Source organism: Penicillium waksmanii (genome assembly GCF_028829765.1).
Source record: "Penicillium waksmanii strain IBT 27052 chromosome Unknown utg000008l:1.0-5622682.0:1.0-5626561.0, whole genome shotgun sequence".
Classification (NCBI taxonomy): Eukaryota; Fungi; Ascomycota; class Eurotiomycetes; order Eurotiales; family Aspergillaceae; genus Penicillium; species Penicillium waksmanii.
This window is the reverse complement of record NW_026643254.1, coordinates 2,292,478-2,312,673: the sequence shown is the minus strand read 5'-3', so window position 1 is coordinate 2,312,673 and position 20,196 is coordinate 2,292,478. Positions and strand designations below refer to the sequence as shown.

The following is a 20,196-nucleotide window of genomic DNA, read 5'->3' as shown; positions in this document are numbered from 1 at the left end:
CTTGCCGTGGGATAGCACTACTGTCAGCTGGAAGCAGTGATCAACCGGGGGTATGGATACATTTAAATAGCTAGATCCACGGAGGCATCACGCAGCTTCTGGAAAGCTCCACTGAAGTGCTTGGAGAGGAGAGCTCCTTAGTGGCGGAGAGTGAGTGGAGATGGCAAAGCTCCGTCACCACTTTGAGCCTGGCCGAGTCACGTGAACTAGCGCAGTGAAAACCCGCTGCTAAAATTTTTAAGTGCCCCTCCTTCCTCCTCTTCTTTTTTCCCCTTTTCCACTCTTCCATTCACAACTACCTTCCTTCACAATGGGTTTCACTGATTTCGTCTCCGACGCCGGCCTGGCTCGTACGCACTCCTTCGCCATGCTTGATTTTGATGCTTGATTTTGTTTGACTTTGGAACGTTGAAACTGACTGTTGCCCCCCCCCTTTCAGTGGCCAACAACTACCTCTCCACCCGCAGCTACGTCGTTGGGTACGTCTCCCCCCTTGAATCTGAATCTGATTTGAATCTTCTCTCCCCCCTTTTTTATTTGTTTTGATCTCATCTTATCGTACTCGATGGATGTTGATTTTCTCAATTGCCTGCTTTTATGATGAGAAAAATTGGTCCGTGTTTAGGAGGCGGATTTAAGACCCCGCTGCATGACTACACTCCATTGCGAGCAATCGCGTCTCTGATCTCTATTGCATTCATCCTTGAATTTGCCAATCATCAACGCCACGTATCGAACGTCCCAACTGACTGTTTTCGATAGCTCTTCTCCCAGCCAGGCTGATGTTGTGACCTTCAAGGCCTTCAGCGCTGCCCCCGACGCTGCCAAGTACCCCCACGTCGCCCGCTGGTACAAGCACATCGCCTCTTATGAGAGCGAGTTCACCACTCTTCCCGGTGACTCCTCCAAGGCTTTCACTGCCTACGGCCCCGAGGGTGCTGACCTCCCCGCCAACCCCAAGGACAAGCCTGAGGAGGATGAGGAGGAGGACCTCTTCGGTTCCGACTCTGAGGAGGAGGATGCCGAGGTTGTTGAGGAGCGCAACCGCCGCCTCGAGGAGTACAAGGCCAAGAAGGCCGCTAAGGGCCCCAAGCCCGCTGCCAAGTCCATTGTCACTCTGGAGGTGAAGCCCTGGGGTATGTTTTTTTATTCTTTCTTTTTGCAGCTTTGATCTCGGTGTTCCGTGTTCTAACTTGTTTTTTTTTTAACAGATGATGAGACCGACCTTGCTCAGATGGAGGCCAACGTCCGTGCCATCGAGATGGACGGTCTTACTTGGGGTGCTTCCAAGCTCGTCGCCGTTGGCTTCGGTATCAAGAAGCTGCAGATCAACCTGGTTGTCGAGGATGAGAAGGTCTCCACCGACGATCTCCAAGCCCAGATTGAGGAGGACGAGGACCACGTCCAGTCCACCGACGTTGCTGCCATGCAAAAGCTTTAAATTGAGAACATGTCGGTTAACGTGGAAATGGCGTGATGATGGAATATTGATGTCTTAGGAATACCTAGTTACGAACCTAGAACCTAGCCCGAAAAGAGGCTGGTCTTGATGAAAAAAATTAAAAATTTCATGACCATAAATATTTTGATGTATATATTAAAATTTACGAGTACTTTTTCTCAGAAGTTCAAGTTGCCCATTTCCACCGTGTGTTTTGGCTCTGTTGTTCTGTCAACGTGTTCCGTTGCCATGGCGGGGCAGAGATTTTTTTTTTCTTGGTTCAAGTTTCTTTTCTCTTCTTTTCGCGTCGAGCGGGGTTCCAAGGTTGCCAGGTTGCTTCCTCCCTGGGTATAGTCCCCACTAGGGTACCCATAATGGCCTTAGCAGGTGCTGGTGGTGACCGTTGGGCATCCTCGGGCCTTTACTGGTTGAACCCAGCCAATCATTGCGGATCGATCTCAAACAATACACCACCGGGGGGGGGGGATTCTAGAATAATTGATAGCTGGGAGTTCTTTGTTGAATACGATCTGATCTTCAGTGGGATCTATATCATCGTAATTGTATGAGAGAGACAAAGAAGTAGCTATTTATAACCTCCCTGTTCGCGCCGGTTTATTGTTCCGTGTCCGTGGAGTATAATAATGGGCAAAAGCATGGGTACTCTAATTCCATACCGATGAATAGAACGATGAGCTACTAGTACTATATGGATGCGCTGAGAATACCTGCCAATGACTTGGTGAGCGATTTGGGAGATCGAGGAGCTCGGCAGGCCCGGAGCCAAGCGGACTAGGCATACTATGTGGATTCTGCTATTGGAGAGTAGCTTCACCCCGAGGTTGACTGCTCTTGCATAATGGAATGAAATATTACCCATCGCGTTGAGTCAAGAGGAGCAGTTCCCTAAAAAGGAACTGCCCAGGACCTTTGTTTCATTTTCATGATGCTGAAACGTGAACCTGGCGCTTAACCGAACGGGGAAGATGCATTGACGCCCTCAAAGACAGTGGCGCTACCCCTGGCACTACCACCACAATTTCGCGCTTTGGAATTGGCCATTCACGTCAAGCGTGGAGAAATGACCCTGAATATGTCTAGATTGTGATACATAGTATCTATGCTCAAAGGAAACTACATACCGAGCGCCATATTGTTTGACATCCTGGAAATCTGGGCTTTCAATGGAGCAGGGAGACTCTGGCATTATTATAAAGTAAGAGCATGCAGCTTTTGCCGCTTTGCTATTCTACATATCGCAGAAATTCAATCCTTGATACTTCGAGTCTGGTTACTCGGTTCCATTCATTCTCTTCCTTAATCGTTGACTTTTGATTCTACCGGCTGGATCGGTTAACATAATCCTTCTTTCTTGAGACTTGCTGTGATCTTGAGGTAATACTTTCAAAATGCATATCAAATTCCACTCTCTTCTTTTGGCGACTGTGCTTCGCTTGGCCTCTGCAAAGGACTCTCGAACCTTTGCTGTCAACCACTTCTACGGCCAAGGCCCTCTGACTGAGGGTCGCATGGATCCAATCGTTAATCCTGGCGTCCCAGCTAGCCATGTGCATGCTATTCAGGGCGGCAGTAACTTCAACTTGACAATGGGCAATGTGGACCTGATGGACTCGCATTGCACTTCGTCCTTGGTTGATGCGGACAAGAGCAACTATTGGACGCCGTCCCTTTACTTCCAGGATCCCACCAATGGAAGCTTCATCGCGGTCCCATTTTTCTACATGAATGTTTACTACTTGTCTGTCACCCATAAAGTCATCCCCCAAAATGCCCTTGCTAATTGAGTTGCGAAATAGTTTTGAACCTACCGACGATGAGATCAAACCATTCCCCGTTGGACTCCGCATGATGAGCGGCGACAAAGACCTGAGAACACCGCCAACAGGCGGAGCCGCAAACGTGCTGGATAAAAACCAAGGAAAAATACAACCTGTTCAATGGACATGCCCTCGAACTTCATACGACACTCCTTCATACCCCACTGATTCCGACGGGCTTCACGGCGTTGGAATCCAAGACCCCAACAACAAGGGAGCTGGTGCTGGTTTTCCAGACGCGAACTGCGATGGATATGCGTCTCCATTGCGCGCGGATATTCACTTTCCTTCATGTTATAACCCGAAGGCTGGCTTGACCGATTACAAGAATAACATGGCGTTCCCAAGTGGAAAGGGAACGACTGATGGAAAGGCCAATTGCCCCGAAGGATGGATTCATCTTCCGCATATCTTCTACGAGGTATACTGGAATACTCCCCTTTTTGCGGACCTGTGGGAGCAGAACAAGGGCACGCAGCCTTTTATTCTGGCAAATGGTGATCGTACTGGATATTCCCTTCATGGCGATTTTGTGAGTTCCCTATCATGACCGAAACGCAGATGCATGGAAGACTTGACTAACAAGATGAAATAGATTGCTGGCTGGGACGAAGACGTCTTGCAGAAGATCATCAACAATTGCGATGCTGGCGATAGCGGGATGGACAAGTGTGCCGATGCTGGAACAATCAATGATTCGTCTCAGACCTGCAACATCAAGAACCTGGTACCAGAGACCATTTCCGGAGTCCTTGAAAAGCTCCCAGGAAACAATCCACCGTCAGGATGGGGTCAAGGCGCAAGTAGCAGTTCATCCAGTTCATCAGAGGATACCGGCTCATTGACTACGGCGACGGCAACTGTAAAGTCTGCAGTCTACACCGACGCCCCGACATCAGAGAAAAGCTCCGATAACGAGAGCAATAACGACGAATGGTCATACCTCGGCTGTTATTCTGACAAACTCTCTGCTCGAGTGCTGAATGGGGTTCAATTCGCCGACCTTGGCAAAGTAACTTCAACGGGTTGCATTAGTTACTGTGAAAAGGCCGGGTTCTCGATGGCAGGTACTGAGTATGCTGGCGAATGTTTCTGTGGAAATGATCTAGGAGGCAGTTCGAAAATTGCAGCTGATCAGTGCAACATGACATGCGATGGGGACGCATCTCAGGTCTGTGGTGGAAGTTTGGCTTTGAGCGTGTATGGAAAGGCCAGTGACACTTCGTCGAAGAAATTACGGCGACACCTCTCCCATCACCGCTTTGGTCGATATAGTCACATGTAAAACTGACTTGGTGGCAAGATTGGAAATGTTGTATAACCGCTCGGAGATAGTGGGCGTGAGAGAGCTGCTAGAACATCCGACAGAGGTCAATCGGTCTATGTATATTATAAATTTGTTCTTTCACATTGCCGTCGCGCCCATTATTAGTGGCTCACAACCTTGAAAGTATTGGATAAAGAGCTTGAGTATACAGTTTAAACATACCAACACTGTCACATTACGGATGGTTACCCAACTAGTAGCAAGCCCGGGCCTCTTAAACGTTGAAGCTGAGTTTGTGCATTATTATAGAATACATTCTTCTCTCCTAATTAGCGTGTATAAGGATTTGTATTTACATCATGTACTACTAGTAGTAAGCCTATTGACGTTTGGTGAAAACTAGTTGGCATCCATCCTGGAATAGTTCGAATGTTAGCAAACTCAAGTCCCAGGTGTAACGCGTCTTGTGTAGAATGAAACTTAAGGCTTACCATGGGGAATAGTGTCGCAAAAACCTTGATCTCTTCCGATTTTTCTGTCGGATGGTGCTTCCAATCCAGCTCGAGTGCTGCCTTCCCAATCATGCCAGCCATAGATAGTGGCACATATCTTCTAGCAAGGCAATCATGCGGGCCCGCGCCGAAAACTAACCAGTTCTTGGTCTTGGTCTCGGCATCTCCGGTAATCCAGCGATCGGGGTCGAATGAATCGGGATCTGGATAAGCATTGGGATCATGCAGTGCTGGGTAGCATGAGGGAATGATCATAGAACCCTTCGGCACCGTATAGTTAGGCGTAACGGGAAAGTTTTTCGTCGCAAGGTAGGGCACAAAGATGACGGGTGGTCTATGGCGAAGAAGTTCCTTGATTACGGCGGTGGTGTAAGTGAGAGACTCGAGCATAGGAAGGTCGAAGGATTTGTTCCTGTCGCCACCGCGTGCAGCTAGGTTCTCTTCTCGCAGTCTATTGAGTACATCCGGGCGTTGGGCTAGGACTTGGAATAGCCACGTGGTAGCACTGCTAGACGCGTCTTGAGATGCGAAGAGGAATGTGAAGAGGGTTTCGCCGATCTCCTCATTTGTGAATTCTCGAATTAGATTCGTCGGCTTTTCAACATCTGTCTCCTCGGCGGCAATTCTCTCCCGGTATCGCTCCGACTCCATCATGTGAAGGACCCAGTGATCCACGATGCAGGTGGGCTTCGCACCCGTTGCCATGTTTGCTTTGCATGCTGCGGCGCATTTTGCAAATTCGACATGAACAGCATCGGCAGTTCGCTTACCCAGCCAGGGCTTGGTGAACGGAACGTACATCGAAAGGGGAATGTTGACTAGCTCCATAGCAGCAGTGACTAGATAGAAGTCGTCGGCGATCCTTTTCACAGCATCTTGGGATATGTATTCGCCAAAAAAGGTGCGACAAGAAAGGGCACAGTTTATCTCGCGGAATATGGGCATGAATGAAGATGGCTGCATGGAGTTCTCTGCACTTGTCGCAACAAACTTTTCAAAATAATGTTCCAAGACTCTATCTTGGACGGGGAGGTAGGTAGAAATGGCCTTGTTGGTGAACAACGGGGTGAGTCCCCTCCGATACTCCGCATGGGCTCTGCCTTGAAGGAACACCCATGCTTTTCTACCCAGAAGGTCCTTTGCGATCGGGACAATGCAAGGCTCAGCGTATGAGGGTGACTTGAACACTTTGTGGGCGATATCTCGGTCGGAGGCGAGCACAACAAATCTGTAATTTCGGATGTGAGAATTATTTCCTTCTATTGGGTGATGATAAACGAATTCACTTATGAAAGACAGAAACACAACTGAGTGGCCCGCTCGCCCACTGTGCAAGATACGCTTCAAACTTGGGGTTGATGGCTTGAAGAAATGGGCCCATAAGCGGAATCTTGAAAGTGGGCCCAGCAATGGAGCCCTTGCGCTTGATATACATGACTGCCCGCAGAATCTAGTCAGTCGAGATCACTCGGCAAGACTTGGACATCACTTACTTTGATCATAGAGGATTACACCGAGGATTGCAGTCACGACATATTGCCAAAGGGGCCACGTTGGAAGAACGGCAACTGTCGTGGAGAGCGCGTGAGTCTCTCCCAGCCTAAGCTGATCAGCATTTGATATGTTGAGTATATCAAGTTCCATTTTCCAATATTGAACAATGCCAATGAAAAGAAAATCCAACATTAGGAAGGAATTGGGGAACTTGGGCTTCTTATGAAAAACGTTCGTTGTATACTGATTACCCGATTAGGATTAGACTCCGAGCCTGCTAATGAGACCACTTTCTTTGTTACTTGAACCGAGTCGACGTACACCAGCAAACCCGCCTCGGGTCAGCTCCGGGCAATGTTCTGGAATTTACATGTTTGTTCATCTCGTGCCTGTTTCAAAAAGACCAGACTGGAATAACGATTTGAAATCACACAGAATGGAGACAAGCTTCAAGTCGCATGCTGGGGCCGTCCACCGGCCCTGAGCCTGAAGTATGCAGACGTTCGTCCTTTGGAGTTAGGCGATTTCGAGAGGCCAAACATCCAAATCAAAAAATTTATTCACGCCACCATGCTATCGAGAATTATCGGAGATATTGCAGAACTGCATCTGACGGCAGACGGGGCTCGGTATACTTCAGAAAAGAACTTGTACCTAACATCGCGAGTAATTTGTGAGCCTGAATCCCAAAAATAATATTCCCAATCCGTAAATCCCGAGTCAATCAATTATTTTGCGAAATCAATATGGTGGTCATTCCTGACTCAGATCACACTGTGCGGGTCAAGTTAGTACTCGACACTACAACATATTTAACTGGAATCGCAAATGTCTGTTGTTCCAGTGGTTGCCGGTCAGAAACGTTTTCCTTTTATGATTTCGCGTTCCTCATTGAAAACGAACGTCTTGGAAAGAAGGTGATGTTTGACCTCGGCACCCGCAAAGATTATTGGAATCTTGCCCCTGCCGTCCAACGCGTCTTTGGCATTGATAGTGTCATGACGGTAAAACAGCTCAAGATCCATTGGTCGGAGGATTCTGGAGAGATGGGAAGCTCTGGGACTATGGGGTATTTAAGAAAGCTTTAAATATACCTTCACTGTGATTATATGTACCAACTGATATTTGAAATATTCCTTCAGCCATTAATTCGACAAGACAAGTTCATGAAAATACCTAGGTAAACCGAAATGCCTTTTTTCACTAGGGTTATTGGCTTGGATACCAATTTGTCATCATTGAAACCCCGAAATAAGGATATCGGAGTCTAGTCCTATTTAGGAAATCTGCCTAGGATTATATTCGAAGCGTTCTGACTCGCATTGACTCGCGTAATCGGGTGCCCCCACCGCCCTAGGGGTGGTACCATTTACATACATCTCTCCCCAAACTCCTCATCTCGCGACTCTTTCAGAATGCGACAAACACTTCGGCGATCTTGTGCTGCATGTGCGAAGCTGAAACACAGCTGTGATCTCCGGTTACCGCGTTGCTCAAGATGTGTCAAACGCAAAGTTCTTTGTGTCTATGCGAATGAACCTTCCGCGACGCCGGTAGCTACCGGGACTAACAGTTCCTCGTCAACAGGACCCCCGATTGGAGCTGTGTCATTATCGGGGTATACATTTGGATCCATTGACCCCTTTGACTCGTATCCGCCAACGAGACTTCCTCGAGAGCAGATACAACGCCTCATTTATAGCTGTAGGTGCCAATTCCAATCGCAAATCGCAAGTGAAGTAAAACTTATTTGGTCAGTCCATCACAAAATAGCATTTCAATATTATCCTCTTGACCTCGAGGCGACCTCAAATCCATTCCTCATCTCATGGTGGCCACTTGCCCTTGGCGACCCTGCATTATTCCATGTCTCATTACAGACAGCATGTCTTGATGAAGAGCGAGCGGCGCAGAAAGGGTTTCGAAGTTCAGAAATTCTGATGGCCGACTCTGTAACCCTATTACGGCGTAAGATTGAGGATACATCTCTTGCCGTTCAAGACGGTACTATGAACTCCGTGATTACATTGGCAACAATAGAGGTAAGATTACGTTCAGGGATTTATGTACGCGTCATTATTCCCTGGCCATTATGCTGACAAACTGAGATTTTTTAGTTCGGCAAAGGAAACCATGAGATCAGTCAAATGCATATCGAGGGCGTGAAACGACTTGTCACGTTAAGGGGAGGCATTAACTCGGTGAGACAGACTAGTCCACTAACAGCAAGAATGATCACTTGGTCAGTAATTTCACGGCACTCCAAATTTTCGTATACTAATTCCCGCTCAGGGTGTCAATGCTCATCATGGGCCACCCGCAATTTGGGACCCAAGATGACTTTGGAATCGGAGATGGCATACCCCCTATCCCAGAATGGCAAATCGAACCCACTTTCGTTTACAACGATTTGGATGAAAATCTCGACATGGAGGGGGGTGATGAAGTGATGAATGTTTTCGTGCGTCTGCGCAGTGTCTTCCAACGGGCCAACCGGGGCCCGTTCCCAAATACACAACTTCACGATCTCACATGCTTCGTCGTGCATCGCCTTCTCATTTCAACTGCGGGTGCCTCGATATCTGAACTATCACCAACCGCTGAGTGCATCCGATATGCTATAATTCTCTATTTATTCATTGTCCAAGGGCCAATCTATTATCCCCACGAAGTAATGGTCAATGTGATGGTCGCCAAACTCATAGAAAATCTAGAGCAACGGAGTCACAAATCACACGAACCCGCGTCGCTCGATTTTTGGCTCATTGCAGTTGGGATGGTGGCTTCAACAGGAACATCACAATACGAGTGGTTGTCGAAACAGGCGACAACAATCGCCGGTTCTCTGCATATTGAGAGTGCCCAAGAAGTCCTCGATCGGATAAAAAGTGTTTTGTGGCTTGATAAGCCACAATCTGAGTATATGTTCAGTGTGCAGTGCGAAGGCTTTCTCACTTCCCAATCCCGGTTGAATTCGCCAGATCTTCAAACAACAGTCCAACCGAGTGACATCATGACCGAGTTTCTATGACCAAAGAACTAGTAATAATATATCACAGCTACCACTGGTAGTAGATCACAGCAATTAATGAAAATCAACATCTCATTCGACACCAGGGAGAAATCTGTGGGAACGGGTTATAGATAACGGATCTGTTCACAATCTTGAAGTTTCCAATATTATAGAGCACTATATAACTGATTTGGAAGACAAAAGGCCTTGAATTTACTTTATATCCATTTGATGTCAGGGCGCGAACATGGACGAGAACTTGCGAGGTTCAAGTTTTAGAAGAGCGTTAGTCGCTCGGATACCAAGTTTTGTTCCAATCCTCAGTGCATTTTTCCAAGGCGGCCCCCATAAAATTCCCCGACGCACTATGCATGCATGAATCTATGTATCAACTTGAGAATGGCGCTAATCCAACCCCTTACATACTACTAGCACTAGCACCCTTCGTCGGCAGCCATCCCCCAAAATCCCGAAATGAATTTTTCGATACCCCACAAATCGAAATTATTTTAAATTAAATCGTCACTATCTCATATATCTCAGTTTCAAACTGCCGAGATGCCTGCTAAGCTCCGATCACAAACGGTGGAGGAGTTCCGGTCGCCGATCTCGCTTAACCGCTGGCGTGTTTCATATTTCCCGCCATGTACTATGAACTTGCATAGCGCCACCTCAGGCCGCGCGCCAAATTTGTTTGCTCAAAAATTGAATCACATCTTGGCGAAAACAAACTGGGCCAGCGATCGATTGTTCAAAAGTACAACGAGGACCTGTGGTATAGCTTCGGCGAACAATGGTGCCCTACGCCTATTTTTACATGAAGGGCCAGATGGAGCCGATATGGTTGTTTAATCCAAGCTAAGCACGGCATACAAACAATGGTGAAACACGCCAAAGAAGAACATCATGAAGAATGAATCGCCCCTCGATGCGCCTTATAGTGACTTGATCGGAGTTGTCGCTTTGTTATTCTAACTCGGGGCTGCAGGATATCCACATTTTCGACCGCTGAATTATTATTGGAGGACTCGAATAGCCGACCCCAACGGCGTGTTTGAGATACTCACAAGGCTCATGACTACCAAGATGAAGGAAGAAAGGACGAAGAGAGCCTCTTCGGGCATTTAAGAGGCAGGCCTCCTGGCATTTCCTACTTCCTGTCAGAACTCCGGCTAGACACTCTCACTTTCCTTCACTTCACTTCTTTTTCTCGAGCTTCATTGACTGAAGTCTCTTACATTCTTTCCCCAGCTTTATATCTGTTTGCGGATATCATCGCTCCTTTTCAACATGTCTTTGTCGAAAACCGCGGGTTTGCTTCTCGCCTCGGCTGCGCTGGTCGCAGGCCACGGCTACGTTACGAGCATTGACGTTGATGGCACTACTTACGGCGGATATCTGATCGATACGTATTACTACGAATCCGATCCTCCCGAGATCATTGCGTGGTCCACCACTGCTACCGATGACGGCTTTGTTGCTCCCAGCGCGTACGACTCATCTGACATTGTCTGTCATCGCGGTTCAGCTCCCGCAGCACTATCTGCGCCGGTTGCCCCCGGCGGCTCCGTGAAGATGACCTGGAGCACTTGGCCAGATGACCATCATGGCCCAGTGATTACCTACCTCGCCAAATGCGATGGCGACTGCGCAGATGTGGATAAGACCACACTGGAGTTCTTCAAGATCGATGCGGGTGGACTCATCAGCGAGACTGCCATTCCTGGAACCTGGGCTAGCGATAAGCTCATCGAGGATAGCTTTAGCCGGACTATGACTATCCCATCTGATATCGAGGCTGGCAACTACGTTCTCCGTCACGAAATTATCGCACTTCACAGCGCTGAGAACACCGACGGTGCCCAGAATTACCCCCAGTGCATCAACCTGAATGTGACAGGCAGTGGTACTGCCAGCCCCAGCGGAACTCTTGGAACTGCTCTCTACAAGGCCAGTGACCCGGGTATCTTTGTTGATATTTGGAACACTCTCAGCACTTATGATATCCCTGGTCCCACACTTTATACCGCCGGTGGAGCTGCTACTGCCACTGCTGCCGCAGCTACATCGACCTCAACTTCCACCGAAGCTGCTGCTGCTGTTGAGACTACCACTGCTGCTGCTGCCACTGCCGCCGCTGTGACGAGTGTGGCTGCTTCTTCTCCTTCCGATCCCACGGAGTCAGTTCCGCAAGTCGTTGCTGTCGCTAGTTCTCCTTCCACTGCTAGCACCTCTGCCTCTACCTCCACCTCCGGTGTTCTCAGTGGGTCGTGTAACCAGGAGGGATACTGGTATTGCAATGGTGGTTCTGCTTTCCAACGCTGTGTCAACGGAGAATGGGATGCTTCTCAGAGCGTGGCTGAGGGAACACAGTGCACTGCTGGAATATCTGAAGATCTTACCATCTCTACCACGGTGCAGCGCCGACAGGCTTCCCACCTTCGTCGCCACAACGCTCGCATCGACCACGTGTATTGAGACCTTTACCAGGTCTTCATAAATGCTTTTTGACAACTTGAGTCACAAAGGATCAAAACATGGGGGCTAGTTTAGGGTTCACTTAACCACCGCACTAGCACATGGACAAATGTAAGATAGTATGTGCTCAATCTGTGATATCCTGGTGGGATCATGTAGTATACTCTAAATTTTCTATCTTTCCGTTCCAATTGTATAAGTAGTAGGGCATACTGTGTCGTAACGGAGAATCATTGACTTCATGGGTCCAGATGTCCACTGGCTTATCTTGGCCTTTAGCGTCAGATATCTACGCTAATACGTGCCACAGTAGAGCAGGGCTCAAGAGGCTCTAGTCGTGGGGCTAGCCGAAGGAGGAGAAATCTAAGACAAACTACGTGGATAGGGAATGGCAGGGTCTCCCTATGGAAATTTTATAATGAATTCATGCTGGGGGCCGTGTTCAGAGATTTGAAAACAACTTGAATCGCTATTTGAATAAAATATATTCATTTTCCAGTGCTATTCATCTAAATCCTAAGGTAATTTTGATGCGGAGGTTATCTTTATAGATCAGGCCTCGGCGGACCAATGAGGATCTCTCAGTTGCCCCACTCTTTGCTTAGTCAGTCAAGACTTATCCGGCTTTTTTGAAAGTCGAGTTTGACTTGCTTGGATGTTCCGCAGACCTATACACACAATGGGTAAACGCGGCGGCAAGAAGGTATGCGCAGATATTCCGATCCAATTGGCATACTCTCCCCGAGGGCCGACTGACATTCTCTTTGCAGTTTAATCGCGGTGGCCGAGGCGGCGGTGGTCGCACCAACTGGTCCGAGATCGCCAGAACCAACGAGAAGCTTGAGCGATACTACAATGAGCTGGGTATAGTCTCAGAGGCCGAGAAGGAAGATTTCTGGGCCGCAATGCGTCGGGATCTGCCCAACAGCTTCCGATTCACCGGCTCTCGTGGGTGAGTTGGCGCAATTTCGCGCGTCCCCCATCGCGCTGCGAATTTCTTGCCTCTCTAGCATCATTCTAACCGTCGCATTACTGTATTGTAGACATGCTCTTGCTGTCCAGGAACGCCTCAAGGACTTCTACGTTCCCCAGATCACCGCAATTAAGTATGAGGGCGAATTCGTCGAGCCCCCTCGTCCCGTTGAGTGGTACCCCGACCAGCTTGCCTGGGCCATGACCACCCCGAAGCAAATTATTCGACGATTCGCCCCCTTCTCCTCCTTCCAGAAGTTCCTTGTCGCTGAGACCGAGGTCGGAAACATCAGTCGCCAGGAGGTCGTTAGCATGATCCCCCCCTCTTCTGATCGACGCTCGTCCCGGCATGACTGTTCTGGATATGTGTGCCGCTCCCGGCAGCAAGTCCGCTCAATTGATGGAGCTGCTTCATGCTGGCGAGGAGGAGACTATCCAGGAGGCTTCCCAAAAGGCGCGCGAGGGCGCTGTTGGTCCCGAGCCTTTTGGACCGGAGGGATTGAGCGACGATGGCCGAACGACTGGCCTGCTGATCTGCAATGATAGCGACTACAAGCGCGCGCACATGCTTATCCACCAGATGAAGCGTCTCAGCTCGCCTAACCTGATTGTCACTAACCACGACGCTACCATGTACCCCTCCATCAAGCTCCCCCCAGCACCCGCTGCTGAGGGCAAGCCCCAGATGAACCGATACCTCAAGTTCGACCGTATTCTTGCTGATGTCCCCTGCTCTGGCGATGGAACTCCCCGCAAGAATGTTTCCGTCTGGAAGGACTGGAACCCTGCCAATGCTCTTGGACTCTACGTCACCCAGGCCCGGATTTTGGTCCGTGCCCTTCAGATGCTGAAGGTCGGTGGCCGTGTGGTCTACTCCACCTGCAGTATGAACCCTGTTGAGAATGAAGCCGTTGTTGCATCTGCCATTGAGCGCTGCGGTGGATCTGTCAATGTTAAGATCATTGACTGCAGCGAGGAGCTGGCTGGTCTGAAGCGAGCCCCCGGAATGCGTGACTGGAAGGTTATGGACCGCGAGGGCCGTATCTGGAACAGCTGGAAGGATGTTGAGGAGCACAAGGAGAAGGAGGGAATCGACGGTCTGGCCCGAATTGCCAAGGGCATGTTCGCCCCCGGATCCGACAGTGATCTCCCTCTCGAGCGCTGCATGCGTGTCTATCCTCACCACCAGGACACCGGTGGTTTCTTCATCACTGTCCTTGAGAAGACCCAGGAGATTCGCGCTAAGCCAGAGAACGTTGCCGATGTCATCCCCAAGGCTTCAGTGGCGGCTCTCGCTGATGAGCTGGATGCCCGCAAGAAGGGCGACAGCGACCTCTACAAGAAGCTGGATTCTCTGGACGACCTCGTTGCCCCTGACCAGGAAGCTGCCAAGGAGGTCGCAAAGAACGCGACTGTTGCCGAGTCCAGTCACCAACCCCCATACTTCGTTACCCTCGACGCGTCTAACCCTGGCTCGCCTACCAAGCGCGCCGCGGATGACTTTGAACCAGAGATCCCTGCCAAGAAGACGAAGCTCGACAATGGCGAGGAAATTCTCCTCGGAGACCGTCCCATCCACAAGCCTGCGGGTGCAGTGGAAGCTCGGGCCGTTGAGACCTCAGACAGCAACACCCCTGCTTCATCTGCTCCCGCTGCCTCGGCTAAGGTTTTGAAGAAGAAGGTTCACCAAGAGGAGCCTTACAAGTACCTAGCCCCCAACCACGAAGAGTTAGAGCCTATCTACAAATTCTTCGAGCTGTCGGAGCGATTCCCCAAGGACCGTTTCATGGTCCGCAATGCCGAGGGCAACCCCACACGCACCGTTTACTACACCAGCGCTCTCGCTCGCGACATTCTCCAACAAAATGAGGGCTCCGGTATGAAGTTCGTGCACTGCGGTGTGAAGATGTTCGTCAAGCAAGACGCTCAGCGCGAGAACGTTTGCCGCTGGCGCATCCAGACTGATGGTCTGAATATCATCGAGCCCTGGATTGGCACTTCCCGCTCTGTCACTCTGACCAAGCGAGAGACCCTGCGCAAGCTTCTGGTGGAGATGTTCCCCAAGGTCAATGACGAGGGCTGGAAGAACCTCGGTGAGATTGGCGAGCAAGTCAAGGACATCCCCATGGGTTGCAGCATTTTGCGTGTTGAGCCCACTGGCAAGGAAGATGGCCTCACGTAAGTTATTCTCTCGGCTCTATTCCATTTTACCACAACTATATGCTAACATGAACTAATAGCGAGCGAATGGTGCTGCCTCTTTGGCGATCGCTGCACTCCCTCAACCTCATGCTTCCCAAGGAGGACCGACGCGCCATGCTTCTCCGTATCTTCAACAGCGACACCCCCCTCATCAATGCCACATTGAAGTCGAGCAACCAAAGCCCCGCGGTTGCGACTCCCATTGAGTCTACCGCTGGCGCAGAGGACAAAGCGCTGCAGGCCGAGAGTGAGCAACTGGGCGAAGTCGAGCAGGACCACACTGATGCCCGTGAGACCTACACCAAGGCTGGCGATGAGGAGGACCGCACCAACACCACGGTTTAAGCGCCGACTAAGTTAAAAGGCAAAATATGAACTGGATCTGGACTATAAGATGTGATTGGGTTGAATTTATTAGGAAGCATTGGCTCACCGACTGTACTAAATAAAAGCAAACTGGAAATTTACCGTTTCAAGCATTAAATAAACTTCCCTCGCCGTTCAAAGGTAGGACCTTGAGGTCGTATCGGATGATCAGAGCCAAGTTTGAGCGATCTGCATCGTACAATGCCCTACGAGTACAAGCCCGGCCTCGGGGAATCGTCGGCAGCGAAATAGCCCGGGTAAATTCATACTCTTGGACCCCGCAATTAGCTTGCTTCAGTTTGAACGAGATGGTAATTGCATGCTCTAGCTTCAACATCCGGTAGGTCCGGGGGAAATTACGATTATACATCGGCATTAGTTTTCCCGAAGACCCTGGCACCTGGGCATACTGTAGCCCTAGTTACAAGGACTATCTATACTTGCCCATAGTAGCACCAGTACTACTCTCTCTATATACTCAGAATACAATTCAACCTGAATTATAATTTATTATCACAAACACCCCCATCCTCCAGTTAATAAACAGCTATCACAATCTCACATCCATCTGCAAAAAACGGAAAAATTGCGGTGGACCTCCACAAGCCCACCCCGCAGGAGGCGCGTGGGGAGAGGATCGTCGGTCCGCCTTCCTGGACAAGCAACATCTCCACCACACCACTTGGGGCTAGAAGGCGAGGTGCATGTATGCAACGGAGCTATGACCGAAATTCCCCGCTGCCCCTGTCGATGACGATATTCCAATCATGAATTCGAGTGGCATGCCACCCCGGGAATTGGCCAATATATGAATCCGCGTTGATCCCTACCTACCTGCATGCCAGGGGAGAGCTTTTTGAAATTCCCAGCTCTCGTTCAAGTTACTGCGCGTGTGTGTTCATCCTGAACCATGAAGCTCTCGTCTACGTTGGCTATAGCTGCATTGGCTGCGCAGGCTGCTGGTGCTGCGTTGAGCCATAAGCTTGATGGGTTTACAATTACTGAGCATCCGGATCCTGTGAAGCGAGCTCTGTTGCAGAAATATGTGCGTGGTTCAACTGTTTGACTGCAGACTTGAGACTGGGGGAACCTATTTGCTGACTATGGTTGTTTATCATGCAGGTCACCTGGGATGAGCACTCCCTCTTCATCAATGGGGAGAGGTTGATGGTGTTCAGCGGTGAAGTCCATCCCTTCCGGTAGGTACTTGGCTGCAGCAATTGAGATTCGCCAACGTAATTCCATCTAACACTACTCTTCTCTAGTCTGCCCGTTCCATCTCTGTGGATTGATATCCTTCAGAAAATCAAAGCTCTCGGCTTCAATGGTGTCTCAATCTATATCGATTGGGCTCTTCTCGAGGGTAAACCGGGTCACTACCGTGCGGATGGAATCTTTGATCTCGAGCCATTCTTTGAGGCTGCCAAGGAGGCTGGAATCTACCTACTTGCGCGACCTGGGCCTTACATTAATGCGGAGGTTTCTGGTGGAGGCTTTCCTGGTTGGCTCCAGCGAGTCAATGGCACCCTACGAACTAGCGACGAGGCCTACTTGAAGGCAACCGATAAGTAAGAAAGCCCTCGCAGTCGGACACGAACGAATAAGTGACTTACCTGCGCCTATAGTTACGTTTCCAACATTGCTGCCACCATTGCCAAAGCGCAAATCACCGAGGGCGGCCCGGTCATTCTCTACCAGCCTGAAAATGAATACTCTGGCGCTTGCTGCGGAGTGGACAACTTCCCCGATGCTCCTTACATGCAATATGTTGAAGACCAGGCCCACAAGGCCGGAATTGTGGTTCCTTTGATTAGCAATGATGCCTATGCTGGTGGTCACAATGCCCCTGGAACTGGTGAAGGCGAGGTCGACATCTACGGACATGACAGTTATCCCCTAGGATTCGATTGTGCCAACCCGAGTGTCTGGCCTGACGATGCTCTGCCCACCTACTTCCATGAATCTCATCTGGAACAAAGCCCCTCAACCCCGTACTCTCTAGTTGAGGTATGTACATACTGCCAGGCTACCTTAGTCAATAACTTACCCTTTTTTAGTTCCAAGGCGGTGCCTTCGATCCATGGGGAGGAAACGGCTTCGATGCCTGCGCCGCGCTTGTCAATCACGAATTCGAGAGAGTATTTTACAAAAATGACTTTAGCTTCGGTGTTGCTTTCCTGAATTTATATATGGTACGTGATGGATTACCAAAGTGCATCGTTGCCTTTCACTGGCTTCAGACATACTGACAGCAACAGACATTTGGCGGTACGAACTGGGGTAACTTGGGTCACCCTGGTGGATACACATCCTATGATTATGGCTCCCCCATCTCCGAGTCCCGCAATGTGACGCGTGAAAAGTACAGTGAATTGAAGCTTCTCGGAAACTTCGCCAAGGTTTCTCCGTCGTACTTGGTGGCCACCCCCGGCAATGCCACCAACGCTACCTATACGAACACCGCCGACCTCACTGTCACGCCATTGCTCGGAAGTAACAGCACTGCATCGTCTTTCTTCGTGGTTCGACATGCAAACTACTCTTCCCCCAACTCTGTTGACTACAAGCTCAAGGTTCCCACCAGTGCTGGAGACCTCACTATTCCCCAACTTGGAGGTAGTCTGACGCTGAGCGGTCGCGATTCGAAGATCCATGTTGTGGACTACGATGTTGCCGGTACGAACATTCTATACTCAACTGCTGAAGTTTTCACATGGAAGAAGTTCGGCAATGAGAAGGTTCTTGTGTTGTATGGTGGCCCTGACGAGCACCACGAGCTTGCGGTTTCTGGTAAGGCTTCGGCTTCGGTTGTTGAGGGCTCGTCGTCAGGTATCACCACCAAGAAGAAGGGCAATGCCGTCGTCATTGCTTGGGATGTATCTTCCACCCGCCGCATTGTCAAGGTTGGCGAGCTAACTATCCTACTCCTCGGTATGTACAGCCCCAAACATTAGACTGGACTCGACAACTGACTATTATTAGACCGAAACTCTGCCTACAACTACTGGGTTCCTCAGCTCCCTGCATCAGGCAAGGCCCCAGGATACAGCACCCAGAAGAACACTGCCTCGTCTATTATCATCAAGGCTGGCTATCTCGTGCGAACCGCCTACCTTGATGGAAGTGATCTCCACATTACGGCCGATTTCAATGCTACCACCCCAATTGAAGTGATCGGCGTCCCATCAAAGGCCAAGAACCTGGTGATCAACGGCGAAAAGTCCCACGTCAAGGTCGATAAGAATGGAATCTGGACTACCAGCGTGAAGTACTCTGCCCCCAAAATCAAGCTCCCAACCCTGAAGAGCTTGAAGTGGAAGTCCATTGATACCCTCCCGGAAGTCAAGAACACTTACGATGATTCTGCCTGGACTTCTGCCGACCACGCCTATACCAACAACAGTGTCAATCCTCTCAAGACTCCCAAGTCTCTATACTCTTCCGACTACGGCTTCCACACTGGAGCACTCGTCTACCGTGGACACTTCGTCGCCAACGGCAATGAGAAGGACATATTCCTGCACACGCAAGGTGGCTCGGCATCTGGCAGCTCGGTGTGGATAAATGAGACATACGTAGGCTCCGCGGTTGGAATCGACGCAGCCTCAGATTCCAATGCTACCTACACTCTGCCAAACCTCAAGTCAGGCAAATCCTACGTGATCACCGTGGTCATCGACAACATGGGCCTTGACGAGAACTGGACCGTCGGCCAAGAAGAAATGAAAAACCCTCGTGGAATTCTCGCCTACGGCCTCTCCGGCCACTCCGCCAGCGCAATCACCTGGAAGTTGACCGGCAACCTGGGCGGCGAGGATTACCAGGATACCGTGCGAGGCCCACTTAACGAGGGTGGTCTCTACGCCGAGCGCCAGGGCTTCCACCAGCCTCAACCTCCAACGCAGAAATGGAGTTCTGGCAGCCCGTTCACTGGTCTGTCGAAGCCGGGCATTCAATTCTACAGTACAAGCTTTGATCTGGACCTGCCCAAGGGCTGGGATGTCCCGCTGTATTTCAACTTCGGGAACACTACCGCACCCCCGGCTGCTTATCGGGCTCAGCTGTATGTTAATGGATACCAGTATGGCAAGTATGTCAACAATATTGGCCCGCAGACCAGTTTCCCTGTTCCTGAGGGTATTCTGAACTACCGTGGTACCAATTGGCTGGCTTTAAGCCTGTGGGCCCAGGAGGATGGTGTGAAGCTTGAATCTTTTGAATTGGTTCATACCACTCCTGTTCTTACTTCTTTGGGTGAGATCGAGTCTGTGGATCAGCCTAAGTATCATTCTCGCCGTGGCGCTTATTAGGCGTGGGCGCGGCATTGGTTGGTGATTAGCTTCTATTCCTCCTGTAGATGGGGTAATATTTTTCTGTTCAATTAGCTCATAGTGAAAAGACAGATGAATTATTTCGGATCTAATCAGAATTCCTTCAATCTTAAAGTAGAGTAGAACCCTAAAGACTACCCTAACCCCAAAGTAGAGAAGACCCACTGATGTCGCTCCACTCCGCCGATCCCCAGCCACCGCGTCCAGCCTTCTTCCTTGTGTACTCCGACACCTCCCCTCTCACTCTTACTTTCACTCTCACTCTCACCTCTCTTCTTCAAA

General features: G+C 49.8%; 7 protein-coding genes across 7 annotated transcripts; 6 read left to right on the top strand and 1 right to left on the bottom strand.

Annotated features, from left to right (window-relative positions):
- Positions 1 to 310: 310 nt before the first annotated feature.
- Positions 311 to 1,441, top strand: N7481_009182 (translation elongation factor 1 subunit beta; the record flags this gene model as incomplete). The annotated part of the gene is made up of 4 exons (XM_057268401.1): positions 311 to 350; positions 440 to 479; positions 763 to 1,136; positions 1,212 to 1,441. 4 exons carry the CDS (start codon positions 311 to 313, stop codon positions 1,439 to 1,441), a joined length of 684 nt encoding a protein of 227 aa, XP_057119078.1.
- Positions 1,442 to 2,850: 1,409 nt separating this feature from the next.
- On the top strand, positions 2,851 to 4,564 carry N7481_009181 (DUF1996 and WSC domain-containing protein; the record flags this gene model as incomplete). The annotated part of the gene is made up of 3 exons (XM_057268400.1): positions 2,851 to 3,200; positions 3,259 to 3,811; positions 3,875 to 4,564. 3 exons carry the CDS (start codon positions 2,851 to 2,853, stop codon positions 4,562 to 4,564), a joined length of 1,593 nt encoding a protein of 530 aa, XP_057119077.1.
- A 361-nt stretch (positions 4,565 to 4,925) lies between these two features.
- N7481_009180 (uncharacterized protein) lies at positions 4,926 to 6,702 on the bottom strand (the record flags this gene model as incomplete). The annotated part of the gene is made up of 4 exons (XM_057268399.1): positions 4,926 to 4,961; positions 5,038 to 6,286; positions 6,345 to 6,495; positions 6,552 to 6,702. The coding sequence occupies 4 exons, from the start codon at positions 6,700 to 6,702 to the stop codon at positions 4,926 to 4,928; spliced, it is 1,587 nt and encodes a 528-aa protein (XP_057119076.1).
- A 596-nt stretch (positions 6,703 to 7,298) lies between these two features.
- Positions 7,299 to 9,583, top strand: N7481_009179 (uncharacterized protein; the record flags this gene model as incomplete). The annotated part of the gene is made up of 6 exons (XM_057268398.1): positions 7,299 to 7,339; positions 7,397 to 7,621; positions 8,126 to 8,256; positions 8,311 to 8,594; positions 8,670 to 8,794; positions 8,845 to 9,583. 6 exons carry the CDS (start codon positions 7,299 to 7,301, stop codon positions 9,581 to 9,583), a joined length of 1,545 nt encoding a protein of 514 aa, XP_057119075.1.
- A 1,272-nt stretch (positions 9,584 to 10,855) lies between these two features.
- On the top strand, positions 10,856 to 12,043 carry N7481_009178 (AA9 family lytic polysaccharide monooxygenase; the record flags this gene model as incomplete). Its single annotated transcript, XM_057268397.1, has 1 exon — positions 10,856 to 12,043. The coding sequence occupies one exon, from the start codon at positions 10,856 to 10,858 to the stop codon at positions 12,041 to 12,043; it is 1,188 nt and encodes a 395-aa protein (XP_057119074.1).
- Positions 12,044 to 12,722: 679 nt separating this feature from the next.
- Positions 12,723 to 15,562, top strand: N7481_009177 (tRNA (cytosine-C5-)-methyltransferase; the record flags this gene model as incomplete). Its single annotated transcript, XM_057268396.1, has 5 exons — positions 12,723 to 12,746; positions 12,814 to 12,995; positions 13,054 to 13,356; positions 13,400 to 15,193; positions 15,256 to 15,562. 5 exons carry the CDS (start codon positions 12,723 to 12,725, stop codon positions 15,560 to 15,562), a joined length of 2,610 nt encoding a protein of 869 aa, XP_057119073.1.
- A 931-nt stretch (positions 15,563 to 16,493) lies between these two features.
- N7481_009176 (glycoside hydrolase family 35 protein) lies at positions 16,494 to 19,893 on the top strand (the record flags this gene model as incomplete). The annotated part of the gene is made up of 7 exons (XM_057268395.1): positions 16,494 to 16,628; positions 16,706 to 16,782; positions 16,849 to 17,151; positions 17,209 to 17,590; positions 17,641 to 17,775; positions 17,842 to 18,514; positions 18,566 to 19,893. 7 exons carry the CDS (start codon positions 16,494 to 16,496, stop codon positions 19,891 to 19,893), a joined length of 3,033 nt encoding a protein of 1,010 aa, XP_057119072.1.
- Between the last annotated feature and the right edge of the window lie 303 nt (positions 19,894 to 20,196).